General features: G+C 41.6%; 1 protein-coding gene across 4 annotated transcripts in view; it reads left to right on the top strand.

Moving 5' to 3' along the window:
- LOC111867371 overlaps positions 1 to 24623 on the top strand; it is a 248624-nt gene extending 224001 nt beyond the window's left edge. For 2 of the 4 annotated variants that reach the window (XM_023857162.2, XM_033752659.1), the window contains 4 exons: positions 1534 to 1604; positions 13865 to 14773; positions 19497 to 19625; positions 22099 to 24623. In XM_023857162.2, coding sequence (XP_023712930.1) covers positions 22114 to 23673 — 1560 coding nt within the window. In that variant the 5' untranslated portion in view covers positions 1534 to 1604; positions 13865 to 14773; positions 19497 to 19625; positions 22099 to 22113 and the 3' untranslated portion in view covers positions 23674 to 24623. Of the gene's footprint in view, positions 1 to 1533; positions 1605 to 13265; positions 13469 to 13864; positions 14774 to 18528; positions 18698 to 19496; positions 19626 to 22098 lie in introns of those variants that run through there. The other 2 variants (XM_033752660.1, XM_023857161.2) reach the window with 2 other exon arrangements.
- Positions 24624 to 25520: the final 897 nt, after the last annotated feature.

The following is a 25520-nucleotide window of genomic DNA, read 5'->3' as shown; positions in this document are numbered from 1 at the left end:
AGTCATGAGGTGGGAACGTTACCTCTAGACTACGGAGGCCTCTCTTACTAACTCTAAATAACATTTCTTCATTTCTCCCATAATCGGTCTAACTGATCTTCTCCACACCACATTTGGTATCTCTGTTTTTGGAAAAAGACTATCCAGGAAAAGTGATAATGTGGTAGTTTTTCCATTTGCTTTCCACATCGCAGTACAACAGCCGTTCAAACCACTCTGGTCACGCCTGTTTCTGTACGAACTTGAACCATCTCGAGCATCATTTGCTCTGTGCTTCAAGTCGCTGCTGATGACGCTGCTTCCGGCATCAGTTTTTGGTGTCCCTCTTCGTCTGATGCCTACCCTTTGACCTGTCCAGCAAGGGAGGCCCTGCCAGTAGCTACGCTACCGCTGGTATAGCTCTCAGGGTCCTTGGCATACTCAAACCCCCTCACCACGATAAGGTGGAGACACCAACGAGGGGGTTTTCATCTTATGACACTTTACATTTGTCATAAATTAGGCATGTGTTTAATGTAGCCATTCACTGAAAATCGTTAAAACAGACAATAAAGTGTATACCCTATTTCTTACGAACTGCGTTATGCCACGAAGTAACTCATGCCCTTGTCACGAAACTGGGTACATTTACCTTATATGCCATTTATTTTTAAAGGATTTTTCGAGTTCCATATAAAAACAGAAATTTTATTTGGTAGATGAGCGATTGTCGGTCACGGTAGCCGAGCGGTCTAAGTCATGTACTGTCTTCGCTCGCTTGGAAACCGGGATCCTGGGTTCGAATCCCAGTCAGTGCATGGATGTTTAGTTTGTGTGTATGCGTTTTTCTGTGTTTGTGTACAAGTAGAGGCCTTGCGACAAGCTGATCACCAGCCCAAGGAGTCCTACCGAATGTGTAAGATCTAGAAAAACCGAAGTGAACGGAGAAGTTCATGGAGGTAGCCCTAGGCCCACTGGGGCTGTAGTGCCAAGGAAAAAAAAAAGATGAGCGATTAGTAGCTTCTCAAGAAGTATATTTCCCATATACTTTGTTCGTTTGCTAGTTATTCTCCGTGTTTCTATACCTGGTCGCTCCGAGCAGAATGCTCAGTGGACTTAGTTGAATCCGGTAACTGAGATAAGCACTGAAGGGTGTGTATGGACTATGACAGTGCGTCACCCTCCCTCCCACAGTGTAGCTGCAACCAGTACCCCCTCTACTTCTCGCCATCCTTCTCACCACTTCTCCTCACGCGCAACCCATAAGCCATGTCTGAAAACGCGGCCTGTATCCTAGCTACTTATAAACTTTCGAAAGTAAATTGGAAAACTGGCAGTAAAACTCCGGCTTTTCCCATGCAGTCGTAACAAAAGGGAAGGAACGTGATGTAAAAGGAGAAAGGAAAAGTAATTATTGTTTAATTTTGAAAATTGAAACGGTTTTGTCGGAATGTTAAAGCATATAAGTGTTCATTCACCTCCTGGGATCGCCTAGGGTGAGTGCACCTCGATGTACGTAATATAAATCTTATGTGCCTTCCTTTATTTTTGCAGGTAATGGACAACTAGCAGCTTTAAACGTCAATCATCTGACTCAGTACGAGCAGCTGGACTTGCTCCAAAATGTGAGTTGTGGTTCACGGTTTGGAGCTCGTGCCAAACAAGCACCAAACAGCGTTCTTAACCGCTGAAAGCGCTGTAGTTACTGCATGTATCGCCCGCTTTGACGACTGCCCCACTACCTCTCCTCTTCGTGTGAAACCCGTAATCGAGAATTTCGTTAAGCGGTAGAGTAATAAATATCTGCTCATGACATACTGGGGCACGCGGTTGCGTGGTAGGTTGAGGCTCTATGTTACAAGCCGGAAAGTCGTGGGTTCCATTCCCAACGAGGTCACTGATCTCTTTAATTGACCTAATCCTTCCAGCCGCACTATGGCCCTGGGGTCGACTCAGTCTCTAACAGAAATGAGTACCAGGGATCTTGCTAGGGGGTGAAGTGCGGCCGACACGTAAGGCTGACAACCTCACCGCCATCTGTCAGCCGATTGTCTACAGAAAATGTTGTAGCCTCGGCGTCTCACAACTCTATAGGCCTCCACGGCCTGTTATAGGGATAGCTTTACCATTTACCTCAAAACATCCCGTGCATGAAGGACTTAACCGTATGTAAAACACCGTTCTAGGTAATTTAACCATGGCTGAGTTTTCTACTGCAATCTGAGTAACTCGGACACCTAAAATGGCGCTGTCAGGACTTCTCCGGGAATGGGGAGGAAGTTAGTTGTCTAAGGGGCACAGTCAGGGAATTTGTTCAGTAATTTTAATTTAAGTATTTAAAGAAAATGTAATGATGCCCTCAAGTACAAAAGATAGCAAGAGTAGTTTTACATACTTATTTCTTAATAAAATTTCGTATATTTATTTTTTTCGACTTTTGTTCTCTCCAAAATACCTAAGGCTTGACAAACGCCTGGCTTACCTCCGCCACGAAGTCCATGATTTCTCCTATGTGTGACAACAATGTTCATCTGTTGACAACCTCTTGATGGGGGATGCGGTGTCGTCAGTTTGTCTTATGTTCCTTGGTGATGAGGATCTGGCAGCGGTGATCATGGAGAGAGCTATCTTTTCTCGTGTGACGACGTTTACCGTGGTAGTTCACAAACTTTCCAGGGAAATGTCTCACATCTGTCTTCAGCGCAGAAGATTAAAGACAAGCAATCTTCAAGAAGCGGCGAAGAAGTTCTGCTATGTGACGCCTTGTAGTCCCGTTGAAGTTCATAGGTGTTTCGGAGGAATATATTGTCTCCATATTCAGGGACAAGGAGTGAGCTAAGAAACCAACAGTAAGCAAGCAGAAAACGTCTGGAATTTTACACTGTGTATTCCGTATAAATTTGCCAACGTTTCACAGAAATGTACTAATTTCATCTTCAGGGTGTAAGAGTAAGCCAATCAAGCAACCGGCAGAAAGTATACTTGTTTCCTTCTTGCAGCTTGCTGGATTGGCTAACACCCTGAAGACTGAAGCAGTACATTTCTCCGTCTTTGGTGACCTGCCGGACTACACGGAGTCACATACCAGAAGGTAATATTCTTGACTCATTGTGGCGTATAGACCCGTTGCTAAGCGTTGACTCTGTAAACAGCGGCCGTTGCTAAGTTACGTCCGCAACAATGGAACAACTGTGTTAAGGAAACCATTTCTAAGCAACAGATAGGTAAACAAGCCTCTACAATAATAGACTTACTGTTAACAATTGTGTTTTCTATTCGGTACGTGTAAAGTGGTTATAAAGAAGAGAACTGGGGCAACCACTTCACTTGAGGGTTGGCAGATCAGACGAGCTCTGCAAAGGAGGCTAAAAATGGCGCTCTTGTTGAGTGAGCACGGGCGGCTGTGACAAGAGGACCTGTGGGCTTGAAACTGCAGAATCTCCTCTGTTAGTAGCTGTTGTTATGAAACGGCTGATGAAGGAACAGCAGGCAGGAAATAGGCTTGGCGAGTGGTGTAATAATTTGTAAAGTGTGGAGATTACCAATAGTGCTGTAATTACTTGTATTTATGAGTTGTGTGGATTAGTGGTCAATAAATCCACTCACCGATCCAGACCCCGTCCATGGTCACACCCCTAAATCGTGACAGTATGTATGCTCACAGCTCGAGGGAGATGATCCATGGGACCGTTTCCTGTTGCCTCAACGTAGAAGAGGAGTTTACTTAAGCTGCTGTGCTTCATCCTGTAACCAGTTGGATGGAGCGCCCGCTACGAGTGAGACAGAAGCACAATGACGACACATCCATTCCTGGGTGTGACGTCATTTGTATGTGACTCTCACGGTGTTCCTGATGTAGTGACTGAAGTGCATTATCTTATCTGCGTTAGATACGGATTTTGTATTTCTCCTCTGTAGGCTTCTGTGCCATTGACATGAAAATTCTTAGGTCAGGGCTGTGCAAACTCGAACTGCAGAGCCACATGCGCCTTTTCACAAGTGACAGGTGACGTCATTATAGCTTCTATAAAATTGAACTTATCTCTCTGATTATCTGATTAAGCGCCATGCCATAAGAACGTGTGGGTGAGTATAGATATAGCTCCACGCATTATTAACTCGGCATTAGATGAGTGGTCAGCTTCACACTCCGGCCGCATTGCGCTGTGCAGTTTACCCGGTACCCACTGGATAGGAGTCAGGGTGTAATTTTCCTAATAATAAATTAACAATATTGATGTAGTCGAATATTGCTAAACTGGAAGCTTGATAGCTCCGTCAGTATATTTACTAGACCACGAGATAGATGACCGAGAAATCGCGGTACGATAGCAGCATTGGATCAGACCATAGGCATGCCGAAATTGAAATCAGAAGTTTAATCAACAGTTGACGGCAACTTGCACCTCCCTCATTCTTCTGGGATGCTCAGGTTATATGTAAGTACAAACGTACTGGGACATAACTACCAAATTATTGTGTGCTGCATGGTAACGGCTCCATAAACACTGCAACAGACACGCACGAAACAGTAGAAGAAATGTTGGAAGCCATGTTTTCTAGAGGTCCATGCCGAGGATATATAGCGAGAGCCAGCAGCCCCGCGTGGAGGCGTGTTCGAATACCAGCACCGTGACCCTGCGAGTCGTAGGAGGCGACGAAAAGGAATGTCTCAAATCTGAGACAGTAAAATATGGTCGAGAGTCCCTAGGGACTCGGACCCGAGAAAGACGCTGGCAAGCAGCATATAAAAAAGGCAGACCCGTCTTCTCGTCAGAGAACGGTTAAACAGTAATAAAGATCTGGTCGCCCCAGATGGGTGCTTTATGTCAAGACAGACTGGCCGACTGACCGTCAGTCGTAAAATGAAACTCAGATTCATTTATGTGTTAATTGCAGTTATGAGCTGAGACAGTTGAGCTGACCGCCTCTGTGGTCTAGTGGTCAGAGTTCCTGGCTACAGATCCAGAGGTCCGGGTTCAATTCCCGGCACTACCAGATTTTCTGAGAAGTATTGGGTCTGGGACAGGGGTCCACTCAGCCTCGTGAGGATAACTGAGGAGCTATTTCAAGGAAATAGCGGCTCCGGTCTAGAAAACCGGAGTTAACAGCCGTGGGGATTCGTTGCGCTGATCACGCCACACCCTCTATCAGCAAAAGTTGGCGCTAACTTCGCCGACAAGCGGCGGTCGCTCGGTCGGTATAGTTCGCTTGCCGACTAAAACCACGGAGTTTGTTTGTTTTTATTTTGACAGTTGAGTTAGTTGTGAGATTGTTGCCAGTCGATGAGGACTTAAGCGCAGGACATTGTTGGGATGCGTTAATAGGTAGCAGCCAGTGAAGACAAATAGTATCTAACATGAGCTGTAATGAGAAGTACGAGTAGTGTGCGCCATCTAGTAAAAGCTTTATAATTGTAGCTAGGATTTGTTTGTTCAATAAATCCAATTATGAATACAGACTCCGCGTCTAGTCACCGACGCGTTACGATAGGCTTACAGTAGCAATTTTGGCGTGTCCACTCACTTATGTTTAATTATTTCGAGAACTTCAAGCCTTACGGGTAAGATATTTGGGGCATAAAATATGCTCTGTCTTTCCTCATCAGCATTTCTTCCATATATATATCCTGTCCGATTTTAACCCGAATTTGAATGCATCGACCAATTTTATTGAAACAACATTAATATCAAGAAATTTCGCTTAGTGGGGGGTGGAGTCCGACTGGGTCCACTCGGCACGGCGGCCATTGATTGACCTATTGTAGCCTGCCCCGGGTGATTATGATGATAGAGAATTTGGTGGAATGAAGATTGGCAGGGGAAACCGAAGTACTCGGAGAAAACCTGCCCCATCGCCACTTTGTCCACCACAAATCCCATTTGACCAGACCCGGGATCTAACCCGGGCCGCCGCGGTGGGAAGCCAGCGACTAACCGCTTGAGCTATGGCGCGAATTTTAATATCAAGAAAGCTTTTCATTCATTTTCGTGTTGTGAATGCAGTAACATAGACAGTGAGATATGCAGAAGCTAATAGGCACACTTTTTGCACATTGTCCTTGTGATCGCGCAAGAAAAAGCAATATTTTAACGTGATAAGTTTCAGTCACTAATTGAGATTGATCACAGCGCACTTATATACAAATTCAATTATCACACTCTTCCATCTTCCACAGCTGATGTTATGACTAATTTTCAACATGGAAGTAAATGACTAGAAGCAGTTCACTTATGGAATATACAGTCTAAATATACTTTCAGATAGTCATTGTCCTTCAAAATACAGCATTTTTAATTTTGTTTTCGGTTGTGTGAATGTGCAAATTGTAATATTTGAGGTTTTCACGGCTGCCACTATGAAGAATGCCGTCTTATGTGGTGTGGCGCAGTGTATATCTTGTGTTAACCGACGTTCCTCCGAAACGTCGGTTCACACTAGACCTACACGGCGCCACATTCCAGAAGATGGCATTCTTCAATGTGCAAATTATTTGTCGTTTATTTGTTGCTTCATTAATTTATATTCACTCAGAAGAATGGAACGAAATACTCCACCGAAACGTCGGTGAACTCTTGTCCCAAAATACAATCGCACTACCCTTCTTAGTATTTCCTTTTATCCTTCTGTACATATGCAAATTTTTTTGTAAGCGCGAGATTCATCGGTCATCACGCAGTTTCCGGTTACTCTAGCAACGAATTTTCGAGCTGTATCATGTTTCATGGACGTAAGTGATGCAGTAAGTCATGAACGAAAGAGCAGTATTTTCATTGTATCGTGTCTAGTCTGTGCGTATTAAAGATGTTTTTATTGTTGTGTCAAGTGCGGCATGCTATATAAAGGAGAGAGTTAAACTCCGTGAATTGTAGTCCGCAAGCGAACTATACCGAGAGACCACCGTTTATCGGCGAAGTTAGTGCCAACTTCTGCGGATAGAGGGTGTCACGTGGTCAGCGCAACGGATCCCCACGGCCGTTAATCTCGGTTTCCTAGACCGGAGCTGCTATTTACTTGAAATAGCTCCTTAGGTATCCTCACGAGGCTGAGTGGACCCCGTTCCAGACCCACTACTTCTCAGAAAATCTGGTAATGCCGGGAATCTAACCCGGGACCTCTGGATCTGTAGCCAGGATCTCTGATCACTAGACCACAGAGGCGGTCTTATATTCGTATTATAATATACGTAAATACAGAATGATCCTACATTACTGTCTGGGTTTGCGTGGCCTATAAACGGAAACCCCGGCAGTAATGTAGGATCAGCCTGTACATATTGTACTGCTAAAAAAATTAAGAATTCTCCTCTTTAAAGAGAATTAAAGAGACAGTTCTTTGCCCAGGACCGACCATTGCCTGAAAGTGGCCCTACTCACAATACAGTGAACTCCAATTAAGTATTTAGAGGCGAACAGACTTACTGAACACAGAAGCCGAATATGATAATTTTCAGGAGTTTCGGAACGGCAAAGAGACGCGCATTGCATTGCATGGGCTTTTAGGTACATGACTACGTACAGACAGCGAAGTTATATATACTTGATACATTTGTGAAGAAGAAGAAAAAAGGAATTGACTAATGCACTGCTCTGCAAGCAGCATTTTCAGTTCAGAACAGACGCGCGTGGTTCTCCAACCACAATTTCACCACGTTTGACATGTAGAATGAAACTGAGGTGAATCCCAGTTAATCTTGTGTTTTTTTTTAGTGCCAGGAATCTTCCTGGGTGTAAAGGGCGACCGGCGCGTAAGGCTAATAGCCTCAAAGCCATCAGTGAGCCGATTGTATAGAAAATATGGAAGCCTCGACGTCTCACAACTTTATGGGCCTCCATGGCCTGTTACAGGGAGAGCTTTACCTTTTTTACAGCAGAACAGATTCGTCTAGAGGTAACATTCTATACTTGTATTCGGAAGGAACTCGGTTCTAACCTCTGCTGGGACACCAGCTATCCTGCAGAAGTTCTTCATGGTTTTCCTCAGTCCCATAATAAAATTTCTGGGATAGCATCTCGTTTAGGCCACAACAGATTCCTTCAAAATCCCTTCTAATTCATCATTCGTCATGTTACATTTTTTAGAATAGTTCGGTAGACGGGCTGGACTGTTCGAGTTCGATTCTCTGCAGGAATAAGAGATTTTCTACACACCGTACCTTCCAGATTGCCTATGGGGCCAATCCTGCAGGTCCCGGATGTCTATCTCCCCCTTTGATAAAACGATCGGAGCGTGAAACTGACCACTCATTTCCATCCAGTGCCGAAGTTAACTGTGGAGCCATACCTCCACTCTTCCACTTATCTTCACGATGTGGTGCTTAAATAATTAGCCACAGGGACAAAATTACCATCCTATAATTCTTTACTGTGTAATCTAGATGCTTCGTTAAGCAACCGAACAAAAGAAACATACAAGGTGTTTCAGGACTTTAGGGCATAACTGCAGGAGGTGATTTCCTAGGTCATTGTGATCAAAAAAAGTTCATATAAACATGTGTCCGATTTTGGACGGTTACGGAGTTATGACCGTTTAAAACTCAGAATAGAAGGTAATGATTACTGACAATAAACGGAACAAAATAATAAACCAGCATAATACATGATACATTTAAAGTATGAATGTAAAGTTAACTTCTTGAAATTACCTTTAATTTGAATTTATTGGTGCTTAAAGCTGATTTTCGAAAATGCCACCGCCGGCCGCAACACAGGCTGCCGCTCGGTTGTGAACCGCACCGGACATACCAACCCACCCCGCCTTAGGTACATCTCAAGTGTCGAGATAACGAGAACGCTCTGTCTGTAGCTGGCTCAAAATAGCGACCCGACAGCTGACAGACGCGGGTCACACGAGGGCGTGTACGGGAATGAAAAAACGGTCATAACTCCGTAACCGTCCATAATCGGACACATGTTTATATGAACTTTTTTGATCACAAAGACCTAGGAAATCACCTCCTGCAGTTGTGCCCTAAAGTCATGAAACACCCTGTATATTCAATTTACTCGCCGACGGAACTAGACTGAAAGGAGGAACTGGTTCTGTGCCGAGAGCTGAGACGACAATGCTTGCAGTATGAGATTCTGCGCATTCGCTATGGATATGTCCCTTCTGTGGGCAGTTGGACATTCACACGACTGAATCTTTATTCCAGCACCACGCTATAATCACACAGAGGAACACGTCCTAACATGGGTTTCATTGGTATTGCAGAGAATTCCTTTTCCTTGGATCGTTCGTTGGCTTATGATCATCTTAGAACTGGTGAATCGAATGTGAAAAGGGTCCACACGTGAGTAATCACTTGACTTATGTCAAAGGAAGGAGCTTAAGAGATAAGGCACATTGGTAATTATATGCACCACATCTTGTAACATTCAAGAACACTGTTTCCTGCCCACACAATATAGGTATATTTAAATTTCCACGTATTCGGGGTTTGCGTGACTAATAATAATGGGTTCTGGATTAGATGATTGGATTTATTGACACTTCTTTACAATTAAACTCTATTATAACATCTCACAATCGATGGCTAAGACTCGCTCCCTTCCTCAATGAACTACGAGTGTCGTTCTCTTCTGCGTTACTAACTTAGTTCTGATTTACGGCTCGGTCACTTCTTCACCTCCGCTGTCCGCGGTTAGCGCTTCTCAGCTGAACGCCCAACTTCTGAATTCTCCTACAAATTAATCTATTAAATTCACGAAATAACTGTCTTTTATAACTTCAACAGAAGCAAATAGAGGTCACCACATGTTGTTCGTTGTAGCGAAAACTAGTGAGTCGTTACCTAGCAAATGAACTTCCGCTTCTGTTGCTATTCCGGCTATCAGGCGGTGTTTACTGATCCGTTGATTAGCAAATGTCATATTTGTCACAATGTTCCTTATTTATTTCTAATTTTGTTTTATGAAGGTGCTTATTTAACAACACTGTCAATATGAAGACCATATACGGTCGTATGGTACATGACCACAGATCAGTTGGTGTAATGAGAACGGAAGCACTCGGAAAGAATCCCGCTTCAGTACCATTTCGCTTACCAGAATATTCACATGACCTGGCGCGGTATCGAACCTGGACCTCCACATATGGAATAGGGTCAGTAACTATGATTCACACAACAAGCAGCGATTATTTCCACGAATATAATTAACCGGTCAGTCCCTGTAATGGAAATGCAGTATTTTCTGTGAGATAGCAACACGATTTATGTATATAACTGAGATTATAAGCAAATATGTTTCTGAAATTTGCCGCAGGAACAGCCATTTTCTTGCAAAACTTTCTCTAAATGTAGACCGTCTGAAATAACAGTTTTGAATTCCCCACCAGCACAAATATTACAATAGCAGCGAGAGTATAGTCTTCTGGGTCGTAAAGCCGTGTAATTCGAAGAATTTTTCGCTCATTCGGAGGAATACATCGCTTCCATCTTCAGGGTCGAAGAGTATACCAAGCAAAAGACCAGCAGAAGCGATGTAATCATTGCTGAGGTTGACGATGGGGACTAAATATTTAAGTGAAGAGAAATTGGATAAAATCGATGTTGGACTTAAAACATTTTCTCGAAATCCCTTAAAGGCCTTCCGCAGGAGACCTGGATTAAAAGCTTAAAGTTTCTAGTTTACTTGTTTCCAAAAAACTTCCAGCACATGTATATTAAGTTTTACGGACGTGTCAGGAGTAGGCATAGCAACAGGGGTCATTTGCAGCACCTGCTGTAACCTGTAAAAGACTTACAAATATTAATGTTTCTGGATATTATCCTTCGTCATATTTTTTGTCTGAAACGCCGTCTGGTTTTTATTTAAAAACAGAAAGTTTCGGAGACTCGATTCTGTCTCCGTCTTCAGGTAAAACCTACCCACCTGGGCCTATTCAATAATTGTCTGGAGCCCCAAGTTTCGTGAATGTATAAGGTGTCAATAAATCCAATCAACCAATCCAAAACCCGTCTGTAGTCACCCCTACACATGCCAATATGTTAAACCTTTCAGGCGTGAAAAATAGAGCCGTGCCATAACTCAGGAAATTAGCCGGCTTCCTGGCTTCGATCCCAGATCAGGCGTTGTAAGATTTATGGTGGACAAAGTGACAATGCGGTAGGTTTTCTCCTACTACTTCAGTTTCCCCTATCATTTCTTACTCTACCGGCTGTTTCAGGCTCATTAATCACCACAAGGCGGGATAGCTCGTTCAGTATAGGGAGAAGCTACTGGCTGAACGGCCAGAGTTCGATTCTTGGCAAGGGGAAAAATTATCTCTTCTCCGAAGCACTTAGACCGGCTCTGAGGCCCATATATCCTCCTAATATGTACCGGGGGATCTTTCGTCGAAGATGAAGCTGGCCGGGTCCTGAAGCTGACCACTCGCCTGTATTTAATGCCGAGATGAAGAATGGTGGAGCCATACCTCCACCACCAGCATGTTTTCATTGCAGGGTGCTTATTTCATGACAACTTTCTTACCTGTCATTGGCACTGCATAATATTTGATGTTGGAAGCGTCTTTACATAACAAAACTGTAGAAGGAATAAGCGAGAGAAAGTAGAAAGTAGAAAGTGATTGGCGACAGTAGAAACGGACTTAGCGACGTCAAAAGAAACAATTTTTCGGAACTGAAAGTTCTCAGGTTGGGCCCACTCGACCTTATGGTATAGGTAGATCGGGGTAAAACTGAAGATTTGAGCAGTGAATAAGGTACAGTGTTTTGAAGCGGACTCTTTGTAGGTTATGAACAGGCTTAAGTTTAGCAAGGTTTTTCTGCTCATGATCAGAATTTTGATATTAACTTTTTAAGGGTTTCATCATAGTGAGCCAACTGTCTAGAAAAAATGTGAAAGCCTCGACGTCTCACAACCCTATGCGCCTCCACGGCCTATTGCAGTGATTGGTTTATCTCTTTTCATTCATTCATCAATGGCTCTACAGCCTTTTATTGGGCCGTCTGCCTTTTTTACGTCCGAATATTCCCATAACAGGTGGTGTATTAAGAAAATAAACCACAAATATATGAGGCGTAATCTTCGAGCATGTCAGCATGCTGCTTTTGAGACATACTGTAGTAGCATGTTCATCTTCCAGTGCTGAGACAATGCCCCAATTAGATAAAAAAACGTACTGTTAATTTTTTATTTATTATTTACACACGAAATATCGGCTGGTTAGTAACACAAGATAAAATAGATCATTGAAGGTCGCAGTGCAGGGGCCGGTTTTTATGGCCCACCCCTTATATACATAAGACAAGAGAAATCTCTTAATGTCTTGGTTGCAGTGATAGAAATTCAAACCTGGGCCAGGATGCCAGCTATCCTGAAGAAATTTCTTGTGGGTTTCCTCAGCCACTAGAGACAAATGCCGGGATAGTGCCTCCATTACAGTTCATCATTCACTTATCATCCTGTCATTCGACACTTTGTGTTCTGAGCTACTGACAGTCATGGGCACGACACTCAGAACGTTGGATCCATCGTCAGAGCAGCAGGTTCACACAGAACAAAAATTCTGGGGACACCCTAGTGGGCCCGGTCCACAGGCGGTCACACTGCCTGGCCCCCCATGGGCCATGTTGAGTGCTTGAAGGAACTGGCATCAGAAGGAACGGGTATGTCGGCCTCAAATTATACATCGAACATAGTTACTTGGATAAGCAACAGACCACATGCAGCAAAAGAAAGCCTCATAAATGTCACGCGAATACATCAGGAAGTTCTGGGAAGGCCTAATCGTCTACTTATCTTTTATATGACATGGCCTGCATAGAAAGCGACTCCTCCAACAGCTCTTCTATTGTTGAGTGTGTATTCGTTGTCGCGGTAAAGTTTTTTACTTAGCCGTTGCCGAGCAAATGTAAGGGGATACACATACAGACACACAAAGCGATTGGGGGGCATATATGAAGTAAGCCGTTGAGATTGGCTCATATGCTAATAGATATACATATACCAAATTTCATATAGATTGGTTCAGCTATTCAGAACTTAATAGACACAGATGGAGCACGGTGATCGCATAAGCTTTTTTTTTTCAAAATAAATAAAATATGCTAACTAATTAATCCTCGCCTAGTACATGGCGTTTAAAATTGTTCGTTGCTCATCAAAAATTTTAACATGAACCAAAACTTTGTAAAAAAGAAACTCCGTGTAACAAGCCGTGGAGGTCCATAGGTTTCTGAAATTTCGAGGTTTCGATATTCTCTAGACAATCGGCTCACAGATGGCGGTGAGGTTGTCAGCCTTACGCCCAGGAAGATTCCTGGTACTTATTTCTGTTAGAGGCTGAGTCGACCGCAGAGACATAGCGCGGCTGGAAGGATTAAGTCAGTTGAAAACTTCAGTGAAAAATCGGCAATCGAAGCCGCGACGTTCCGGCTTATAGCACAGTGCCTCAACCAGCTACACAACCGCGTGCCCCGTTCCAGAGACAGATGATATTTTATTGTCTTCATAAGCCTTTTCTTCGGCGTCACAGTTGCTTTGTAAGTAGGATTAAAAATTCTCAGGGCAGCGATTATGAACAATTCTATCTTCTGGGCTATAAACCTGGTTTCCTGCTCCGCTTATTTTGCGACCGTAAAGATGGCGGTTAGTTTTTTTGTTTGGATTATTCTTCGATTCTGAAGATTAAGGCGATATGTTCATTCTAAATTTCCGTTGATTTTCAACAGAATGCATGGCGTCAAATCCCAGAAAATAGGACTGTTACTAGACGTAAAACTTATTAACGAGCATTGTTTAAGTATTAATGTATATGTTGTTAATTATAAAATACCAAGGAGGCAGTGAAACAAGAATTTTAAATTATGTTATTTAATATTGTACTTAATTTAATAAATAGCTTGAAGAGGATAGTTACTCACGTTTCTTGTACTTAGGTTTGAATCTCGTTGTCTTCCTGTGGTCATGAATGGCGCCAGTACAGTGTGGAAGCCAACCACAACGCAACTCCTGGTCGGCAGGCAGGACGAAGCAAGCGCTGGCCAGTCAGCGCGGACCACGGCAGCGGCCGCCGCTAGCGACAGAGGATATGGATGCGGATCTCCGACGCGCTAGTTAAACTAGACGGCGGTCAAGCATGCGACCGTTCAAGTGATTAGACTGCCGTTGTAGCTGATGCTACTAGAAATAGGGCATGGTCTGCTGTAATGGGCCTGGACTGACAGAGGCCTTGTATATATTGTACATAATATTAAATACTAACTGTAAACTTATAAATGATTGTACATACTGACAATGGACTAATACTACCGACTATGACTGACTATTGACAGACTCGAACTCTCGTCACAGAGGGCGCCACACATGAACAGGACAGTAACTTTCAAGCAAGAGAAACATCTGGTCATGAGTCCCAGCCGGGTTTGTAGGAAGCCCCAGCCGATACATGAGAATGTCGGCAGAAATTGTGCAAAATTGTGGAACTCTAGATCAGAAAGATGCATCTACATTTGCTAACTTTGACAATACAGCTTCAAATCTTTAATGTTGACATCAAGCATGTGATCACGTGGTCAATCATCACTTCTATCTTGATGCGTTTATGCCACTTTCTCGCGTCCCGTCTTTTGCCGTTTTAGGGTCTTCTTTCGTCAGGTGACAGCAGCATCGACGAGTTCAACGTCATATTCCTCATCTCAGCTTCTCACTCAGATCTGTATTGAGGCTCATGTACGTGCTTCCATGACCCTAATTAGAGTGGGACCGCTGTTCGGTTGTCACAAATGTACCAGAGGGGCCAGGAGGAGGCAGGCATGTGCACAGCACACAGCCCTGTGGAGAGTTCCGTGAGTTCCTTGTAGCTTACTTGGCATATTTCAGCACGATTATGAAGGGCATTCAGTAAAACAGGAAATATATAAAAAGGTAGGGAAGTTTCACATTGCAACAGAATCTCAGTTGCAGGATTCAGCGCAGCAGGTGTAAGAATACACGAGAAGTCCAGTTCGGGTAAGGAGAGAGCTTATCACAGCTTGTAGTAGCTCATTTGCTTCTGCCCGACGGAAAGAAGTCCATATTGTGAATGAACGCCTCCAGTTCTTAAAATGAATATGCTTCAGTCAGTGGGCAGTGCCCAACATTTCCCTTTGGACCAAAGTATTACAGAATCAGAGGCATGCTGATCGGATCACTGAAACGGAATTTGTTGGATATCAACAGAATTTCGGTTTGTTTAACTTTGAGTCCGTCACAATAGGCCTTTATCTGGGGAATTGTTTAGAAACGAGAGGCGTACGTCCACTTTACACCTCATCTTACCATTCGTGCTACATTATCTCACACCTCATCCTCATGCACTTAATCACTCAAATACCATTTCACAAACAGACATCATCATGCTCACCATAATCAATATTTCCAACCACACTCTCACTCATGGAACTGACCTCTTCTTGAGAAACCGACAATTGTGCAGCTCCTCAGGAATTTCCCAGAATTTCATGGAACCCGAAGGTTCATTACCGTGTTCACAAGAGATGTCCACTGCTCCCAATCATCAGTCAGATAAATCCAGTTCATACCACCGCATCCTGTATCTTAATGATCCATTTTGATATTATAATTCCACCAATGTTTTGTTCTTCATAGTGGTCTCTTTCCTTCTGGCTTTCCTACCGAAATCTATTTGAATTCCTCTTATCCCCATACGTGCTACATGTCCTGCCCACCTCATCCTCCTTGACTTGATCATTCTAATTATACTTGGAGAAGATTACAATTTAAGAAACTCCTCATTATGCAGTTTTTTCCAACCTCCCGTCACTTCATATCTCTTCGGTCCAAATATTCCCCTCCACACCTCGTTATCAAACATCCTCAGTCTATGTCCCTCCCTTAAAGTAAGAGACCAAGTTTCACACTCATACCGAACGAAAGGCGAAATTATATTTTTATATATTCTAATTTTTATATTTTAGAGAGCAGACGAGAGCACAAAAGGTTCTGGACTGAATGGTAGCAAGCATTACCCGAGTTCAGTCTCCTCGTAATTTCCTCCTGAATCAAGTTTCGATCTGTTATCGTTGTTCCCAAATATCTGAAATGTTCCACATTTTCAAAACATCTGTTTCATCTTTTTATGTCGTGATTCTTCTCTGCATTCTGGTGACAGGACCTAACATATACGTGTATTTAGTTTTCTATATGTTTACGTCCTTACTAGCGTCAATTAAAATTTGTGTTTTTTTCTTCATGATATCTAAGTTATCATCCAGTAGATTTACAACATCAGCAAAAAACAACAGCTGATGTGTCCCGTTTAATTTAAGTCCAACCTCGGTTTCCTCTACCATCCTAATGGCATATTCTAAGGCAAAGTTGAAAAGCATTGGTTTTAAAGCATCTCCTTTTCTTTGACCATACTGGATAGAGGATTTATCAGACATATGTTTACTTGTACGGACTTTATTATACGTTTCGTTTAAACACATTTTAATCAACCTAACCAGTTAATGTTTACCCCAAACTATCAGAATGTTGTACAATACTTCTCTACTTACTGAATCATAGGCTTTCTTGAAATGTACTGTAATCCCATTTTTTTCAACTATCTGAAGAATGCAAAATATGTGATCAGTAGTAGATCTGTTATGTGGAAACCCACACTGATGATCCTAAATAATTTAACGTATATATGGACTTAATCATAGGAGAATAATATTGAAAAAATTTTGTATGAAGTTGATAGCTGTGATATCCCCCGATAATGACTACATTCAGTTTAATCACCCTTCTTATGAACTGGTATAGTAATAGACTCCTTCCACTGATCAGGCAATTCTTCCTTATTCCGAACAGAATCAATTAGCTTATGGATCGTAGAACGTAATATTTCGCATCCTGCTTGAATAAGTTCTGCCGGAATTTGATTTCTACCTGACCATTTATAACTCTTCAAACGGCTCAGCTGTATGAATTAGGCCCAACAACAGAGCACATGCTTATCAGTAAATAAGTTACCTCAGATGAAACCGTCATTCATCGACAGTTATTAATATACAATTTTACTTTCGCTGAATGAAAAGCCTACCAGAAGGTAGCAAGTTATCTGTAGGTTTGGCCGCGCCATAGCTCAAGCGGTTAGTCGCTGGCTTCCCACCACGGCGGCCCGGGTTCAATCCCGGGTCTGTTCAAGTGTGATTTGTTGTGGACAAAGTGACGCTGGGGCAGGTTTTCTCCGAGTACTTAGGTTTCCCCTGTCATTCTTCATTCCATCAACTGCTCCACAGTCACCCTCACCAATAATCTGGGTAAGGTAAATAGGCCAGAAGTGGCCGCAGTACAAGGGAATTAGTGCCACCCCACTAGCAATAAAGATAAAAGTAAAAAGAACTGTAGGTTGAACTGCAGGAGAATATAGAACGACCAATGTGAGAAGGAATTCAGTGCTCTAACAGAGAGGATGCTTAGGTAGGCTTAGTTCTCTGGTTGATTTAACTGCATAATGATATTAGGAACGAAATCTTTAACTTCATAAGTAATATCTGAATTCTTCTTAAACAGAAGGACGATTTTCAAACAGCTTTACAACAATACACATCAGGAAGTGTATAGTATAAAACGGATAGTTTTCTATATAACTATGGAAGTAGACGGAAGTTATTTCCATATATGGTGTTCTGAATCTTCTTGCAATTACACTAAAAGGAGAGGTTGAATGCACGTGTAAGCAATCCTGCTTTCCATGAATGAATATTGATGGAATGAAATGAGATTGGAAGATGTTTAAAAAATTCCATAAATATTGTGAAATGTAATAAAAAATTCAACTTAATAGAAACAATTATATGCAGACAAAAGCATGGAGGGTAAAACACGTGGTCTTGCCTTCCACCAGTAGCGATAATTTCAGAACAATTTTCTACATATACTAATTACTCAACAAATTAAAGAGAGGAGATAACAAAAAAATAATAATGAACGTTCGCACAAGAAATCTTCGGTAACTTATGTTCCATCAATATTTCTTTCAACGTGCAATAGCCGAAATATAAGATATCAACAAATCTAGCCCTTCATGATAAAGTCCCCCCACCCCTAGGGGAACTCGTGCTTTCCAAAGTCTCGCCGGTTTCATTGCGTCTACAGCGCACAGGACTGCACTGAGTACTACAAGTTATTCATTTCCTCCACCGAGTTCCGAATTCTGTCCTCAGCTCCGTGTTTGCAAACATGTCCGCTCTATGCACTTCTCGTAATGTCAGAGAAAAGTGATGTGCTGTTGGGGACAGAGCAGTGAACATTTGGGATTTCATAAAGTTCTGCAAATTCCTTGAGTTTCACTACTGAGTTTCACGCAATTCTTGGGTCCATTAGTTCGATGTGCAAATGAGCACGCCCATATTCAGTAGCCTGTAAATTAAACTATGCGGAAAATAATATATCTGCTTTACACTTCCTTAACAAGAGTATTAAATGGTAATGAGTTTCTGGGATGCAGAAAGCTCAGAAAGCAACTTTACGGTTGAATCGCATTCTTTCCTTAATGAACGTAAGGGATATTTTCAGGATTAATTTCTTTCAATATTTATACACTCGTATACACATACAAATTCTCATATTCATTTTGACATTTTATTCAAGACAAGAATTTCCCTCCTCTGAAGGTAATTTCGTTCCCATTTCCATCCGCCGCTTGTACCTCCGTTCGGTGGGACCAGTGTTCACTCTCAGTCGGTGGAGGAACGGCCTATGGTACACATCAGTCAGAGGTGAGGTCGATAGAATAATTTACTCGGTACTTGTGTAGAGGGACAGGACTTTCAGAGATCGTTCATGTTAGGAAAGAGCATTTCACAACTTGCATAAACTGTCCGATGGATCATATATTTATATGTAAATGTACAGTATATTAAATAGAGAATTTTAAAAATGTAGAAGATCAATAATACGGTCAACATCGGTATCTGCTGCACATGGGGCATGTACATGTACATTTTCACAATACACTAGGGCATACTGTGCAATGAAGTTATGGTCAGAGCGTGAACAGTTTTGGCACATTTTAAAAGCTATCGCAAAATCACGTAAGAGGTTTCAGAAATTTAAAGATAATTACTTATTATAAACTGTTATTCGAATGTGACTTCGTCCCTGTAAACTTTCTAACGACAGATATATTTTGCTTAGCAATGGATATGCGGGATATTATTAACAGTGTGTTGGAAGAAAAATGGAATTTTCAATATCTGATTTCTCAAATATGTACCACAAAGAAACTTGTGATTCTTTTCTTCATTTTTTAAGTGTTCAAATGAATGAGGGCACATTCAATAGCCTGTCAATTAAAATGTGCCGAAAATCGTATATCTGCTCTCTCCCTTGTTAAGAAGAGTATTAAATGGTGTTCAGTTCCTGGGGAAGTCGAGACTATTTTCAGAGCTTGCTGCTGAGAAACAACTTTACGGTTGAAACACATAATTTAGCGAATGGATGACATTTTCATGATCATTTAATTTCAGTAATTATATATACATATATTCATGTATTTGTGTTAACATTCTATTATAGACAAGAACGTTCCTGCTCTGAAAGGAATTTCGTTCGCATTGCCATCCGCCCGTTTGTACAACTATTCCGTGGGACAAGTGTTCACTGCCCGTCACTGGAGAAATAGGGTAAAATACACATCAACCAGAGGTAAGCTGCTTCTATTGAGGGACAGCTCTTCAGAGATGCTTCGTGTTAGGAAAGAGCATTACATAACTTACATAAACTATACGCATGTACATATACATATATGTGAATGTACAGTAAATTAAACAGAGAACCACACAAATACAGATGATTAATAGTGCGTTCAGTACCGGATATGAGCTGCAATTGGGAATATATTTACAGTATAATTGCCTTAGACAGAGCTCAGATAGGCGATAGTCAATGGATGAATATTTTTGGCTTATTTTAAAAAGTTTTGCAAAAATCACGTAAAATGATATAGAAATACGTGTATATTAATTTTTTTGTAATAAAACTATATATATTTGCCTCTCTTTCCTTTTGTTTTACGGAGGAAAATTTTTGCTTAAAACGCTTACATAAGATAAGTTTAACTTTGGTGTACGAGTTACCTTGCGATGTGACAATAACCTTTTTCTCGAAGAAACAATCTTTCTTCCCGCGAATATATCTGACTGGTGTATCTACCCCATTTGCTTCGGCCCTATAAAAAAGAAACCTGCAACTATTGAGGGTAACCCCTTCATGCTGTTTAACGAGTCCAACACTGCATTCTTACACACACTGAAAAATTTTGTTTTTTGATGTGAAACTTGTGGCAGCTTTATATATGAGAGTAAGAAATTGTTCAGTGTCTCAAGGTGTACTTTGGGTTCAGTCCAAATTCAACTGGGTAATGTTTTTTTTTTTTCGACCCGCAGCGCTGTTCATCAGCATTAGTGGGGCTACCGTATAGGAATTTTTCTATTGACCCCGACTAGACGGACACAAACTGTTTGGGTCTGCCCTCTGTTCCTCTATGCAGATACAGGTGTAATAGCGCAGGTTTCAGCGTGACCCCTACCTACACCATCTCTGACGAACGAAATTAGAATGTTGCGCTTCTAAGACTGATCAGTGGTGTAGAGTCTCTTGTCCTCAGTAAGATGAAAAATTGGTGTGGTCTAAACAGAACTTGGCATTCAAAAGTATTCCTGCTCACAGAAGACCCCACTTAAAACGTCTTCTACTTCTTTTAACATAGCAGGCTACCTCATGCAATATAGTCAGATAATCTTCTCTTCTCTCTGAATTAATGAAATGTTAGGCAGAAAAAAAAAACTGCCGCCCGATAATTAGCCCCGAAATAGTTTTGATAATATACTTAGCAACATTTCGTAAACTCCCCGAATGAACTCTACAAACTGAATTAAGAAAAGCTCTTCTGTGTGGGGTCAATGCCCTCACGGAGTGGCAGAAAGAGTATTATTCGTATCACATCCTTGCTGAAGCTTTAGTGCACCAAACCCTATGTGAATTTGGTGTTGCTTCATTTCTCCTCTAATTCTGTTCTTCCTTCCTACTTTCTCCCTCTTCTTAATTTTCAACGCTGTAATTGTGTTGAGTAAATTCCTTTCAAAACATCGGTGAAAATGGAGAACGTCCAGTTGCACATCAGGAAATATGTATACTTCAACTTCAAAATGGAAACCTGCTCAGTTAATCGCGTTTCAAAAATTTCGCACCCTCACATGCAGGTACATTTATGAATATATACACAAATATCTCCCTAAGGCCCCCCATACACACACAGTTTGGCCTTCCCATCAACCTTACAGACAAAACTTTCACAGTTTACCCCCTCCCTTTCCTTCCCCATACACTGGCAGGCTTCATGTCACAATCACGGTCTTCCAGCCTATAATGCTGAGTCACACACGTCACGTGCTACGGTCCTGCAGGTAGAACTGACGGGTTTCCCACAGGCCAACAGTCCAAACGGCCGGCCGGCCGGCCGCACCACACACAAGTTTGCTGTGATGAAAACAACACCGCAAGCCACGAACAAACCGTAGACGACATCAAAAACCTCCTCATCAAGATAGACAGGCGGCACAAAATCTGCCCCATACAAGAAGGACGATAGGAGTATGAACACGAACCTACGTGGTTTAAACAAATTTTAACTAGTGAAAATAAAGGTTTTTTAAATTAACATCTAGAAACTTTTAAAAACTTTACGATACCAAGAAGCAGCTGTGATTGTGAAATGTTCGACTTTATGCGTACTGTGCATTATATGATATAACTGTATGTATTTTAAATCAAAACACCTATTGTGATGGTAGTTTCCAGTTCGTAATGATGTTCCCTCTGAAGATGGTCCGTAAGGACCTAAACATGTAAGGGAGATAAATTTTCATGTAGTAAAAACTTATATGTCGCACTGGACGGAGTGGTTTGTATTTATATCAGTTTTGCCTTTCAGTCTTCAACTGTGCAGGCCGAACTGGAGGCCAAACTGTGTGTGTGTATGGGGGCCCTAAGGAGTAGAATTTCCGTTCTTAATATTAGAGAGGTTAGGCCGAAGCTGAAATGTAAATCGCTGTACCAGTCATACCAGAATCTTGAAACATATGAAAACACAGTTAACTGAATTTAAATTTGATTTCAGGTGACATATATCAGCATGCCCCAGCGGAAGCAACCCAGGACTCTGAGTGACATGAGTGTAGAGGCGTACGTCAACATTTATTATAATGTATGCAATAGATGGAATTTGGATTTGTATAATGCAATCCAGAGATGCAGGAGACATTACCGGTATGTGAAATGGAGAGTGATGACTGAAATCGAACAAACCGAACAGACTATATCAAAGTTGGCGCCATTGATTCAAAGTAAAATCTGTCCCAAGTTAGCGTCTATCTTTGCCAACAATATCACATTTCATTTCCAGAGAAATGAATGTGTTAAAAGGCACAGAATTTTTTATGAAGAAAGTCACGATGAATTGTGCGTTGCCATGTTTCGTTCCGTCCTAACGCCTTCCCTGTATGAATTTGAGCCTGATATGTTTTCTTATATTTTTACATGGTTTCTTGTAATTCGAAATCTGGACAGTGTACCTGGGTTAAGAATATTGTCTATGAATCAAACAGGGGATATAATTAGATCATTGTCTTTGAGTCGAAGAATAATTAAGGTCTCGGCGCTAGTGGCCACGTCCCTCCATCAACTTAAGGAGTTACAGGTGTTTCGTTTTCCGGGGTACTGCACTGACGAAGTGGTAAGGGAACTGGGACTGAACTGTCCCAAACTGACTGAAGTTTCATTCATTAATTCTCAAGGGGTAACCAATGCCAGTTATCCCCACTTACTGAGCCTCCGTAAATTACAATTTTTAGATATTACTGGGACACGAATTAACAATTTTCACTATGGGCAGTTACTCTCCAGATTACCGAACATTGCAGACGTCCGATTCATAAATAAAGAAGATGATCTTATAAGACTTATTGCTCCGAACACCATCGACACGATAACGCATGTCACCAATATTGTTACTGATACCAATATGCAAATACAGAAGTTCCCCAAAACACAAAAATTCATACTGAAAACACCAAACGTAGATCTGTCAGCACTTACAGCTTGGACCGAATTGCACACCTTGGAAATTTTACTTGGTGACTATCGTAAAATTAATCTGAACGCCGTCCTAATGGGTATAGGTCACCAACTTACCGTTCTGATACTGAAAAGGATCACGCGTCTAAATCTTCTGGATATCATAACGCTGTGCAAGTCATTGAGAAATCTGGATCTGTATTCCTGCTTAATTTTACCAGTAAAGGCAGCTACACCACTCAACCTACAGTTACCACATTTCAGGAACTTAATTTATTTAAAAATAAAAACATCAGTCCAAGATCGAACAGATTTCAGTTTTATCAGATACTACCTTAATCTTGAAAGAATTGAGTTGCTTGGGATTGACATCTTCACGGAAGAATTCATGGAGGAAGTTATAAACCTGGGTACACTTGCAAACTTAAAGGAGTGTTATATAAGCGAAACTGACAAGGGAGCTCTGACCTTAAACGTTCTTGAGCAGCTCATTCACCATTGTCCAAATTTGAAAATATTTGGACATACGAAAAAATTAGGTCTTCTTAATTCAGAAAATGTCCTGCGACTGAAGCGTGAATTATCAGAGCAAAATTTTGATATTGACATTATCTCATAACACAAGGACCCTTCTGCATTTTATGAAATGACATGGTTTTGAGTAACGCGACTTCTTTTAATATGGAAGTCCAGGAATGTTATATATTTCATATTACTGTGTGGCATATTTAAAGACATTTTACTTGTATGTGTTTTATGTGTTCTTAATTTATTTCTGTTTACATATTATTATTCCGAGAGAAGTAGAACCAGACAGAACGTACTTTTCATTATATAAATTCAGTGAGTTGTGGGTCTCCAATTTCTCAATCCTGCATCTTATTGAATAAATAAAATCTCTTTTATAATTACAATTGCGTTTGTTGACAAGAAATTGAAAGAATTTCGGTCTTTCAGTTAACCCTAATACTTACAGCTACAGAAGTAGCTAAGCAGTTTCAAGAACGCCAAATATTTAGTTATGCTTACCTGCACGACAGAAGTTTTGTATGCGTCAAATGGAGACATTTGTGCATTTTGCTTTGCTGAGCAGTGGCAACCTGACGTTACTTTACATTAGTGAGTAGGAAAGCTTTGAATAAATGAAGTGCCTGCAGTCACAGAGGCCAAATTAATTATGGTGATTGTGGGACTCAATTTGTTTTCCCGGGATCTTCGGTATCCACCTCAAAACAACACGTTGTCATCGTACAGGAACATGCCAAGAAAATTGCAACAAAACACTTTAATGACCGCAATAGTAATATTCATCAGCTCTGCCTGTAATTCGTGCACTTGGAAAATTTATGGAATATGATGTGACACATGATTGTATTTTTTATCAGAATTTGACTAGACGCAAGATGTGAAATTTGAATCTATTCATGTCTAAGGTGTAACTCGTGATGTACATGTAACCCGCCCTCATGTATGAAGCTTGTAAGGATATGTTTATGCATGTATCCATTATTTTATACATTTTGTATCTTTTAATATTGCAGAAAATTCAATAAAATATATCTGATTAGATTAGTGTCTTAAATTTTATACGCTAAACAACTGACATGTTCGCTCACTTGATTTCTCAGCTTACATTTCAGCGATTTAAAAGGACTCAGCGTATTCCTCATAATTATCTGCGACTTTACAGAAAGATATGAGGCGTCGATCCCCATAACACAGAATAATCGGCATAATTGGGGGTGGAGTCCAACTGGGTCCACTCATCACGGTCGCCATTGATTGGCCTATTGTAGCTTGCGCCGAGTGATTATGATGATGGACAATTTGGTGGAATCAGGACTGGCAAGGTAAATCGAAGTACTCGGAGGAAACCCGCCTCAGCGCCACTTTGTACACCACAAATCGCACTTGGTCAGACCCAGAATTGAACCCGGGCCGCCGCGGTGGGATGCCAGCGACTAACCGCTTGAGCTATTGCGCGGCCCGATAACAGAGCATACTGTGGCACCTACACACATCTCCCTCTTAGAGAAGCTCCATTGTGGTCCTTGCGTTATGAAGCAGGAAATCAAACTACGCTGACTTAGTAAAACCTATCTCGTGCGCTGTTGTGAATTGAACGCTGAACTGCGATGTACTGACTTCAAGCGTTTCCATATATTCTCTGCACAGCGACAATACTAACAGAGCCAACGGCAGTCTATATATAAAGAGTCTATTGGACTGCTTTGAACAGAAGTGTGGTTCCTAATTGTGGGCACAATAATTGTGCAGACGAATACGCTGAGCCAGTACGTACGGGTCACATTTCTCCAGAAACGTAATCCCAGTTCTCAAGTGTCCATCGTATTCGGGCACTGCAAAGCGCGCACTCACACGCATGCGCAGTTACAGAGCAGGCTATAAATTTGGACAGGTCAAGATACATTTGGCTCCCCAACAAAACCACAAGAGCTTTGAGGC

The sequence above is a fragment of the Cryptotermes secundus genome, unplaced genomic scaffold, assembly GCF_002891405.2.
Source record: "Cryptotermes secundus unplaced genomic scaffold, Csec_1.0 scaffold278, whole genome shotgun sequence".
NCBI lineage: Eukaryota > Metazoa > Arthropoda > Insecta > Blattodea > Kalotermitidae > Cryptotermes > Cryptotermes secundus.
This window is presented reverse-complemented; position numbering and strand designations above follow the sequence as displayed.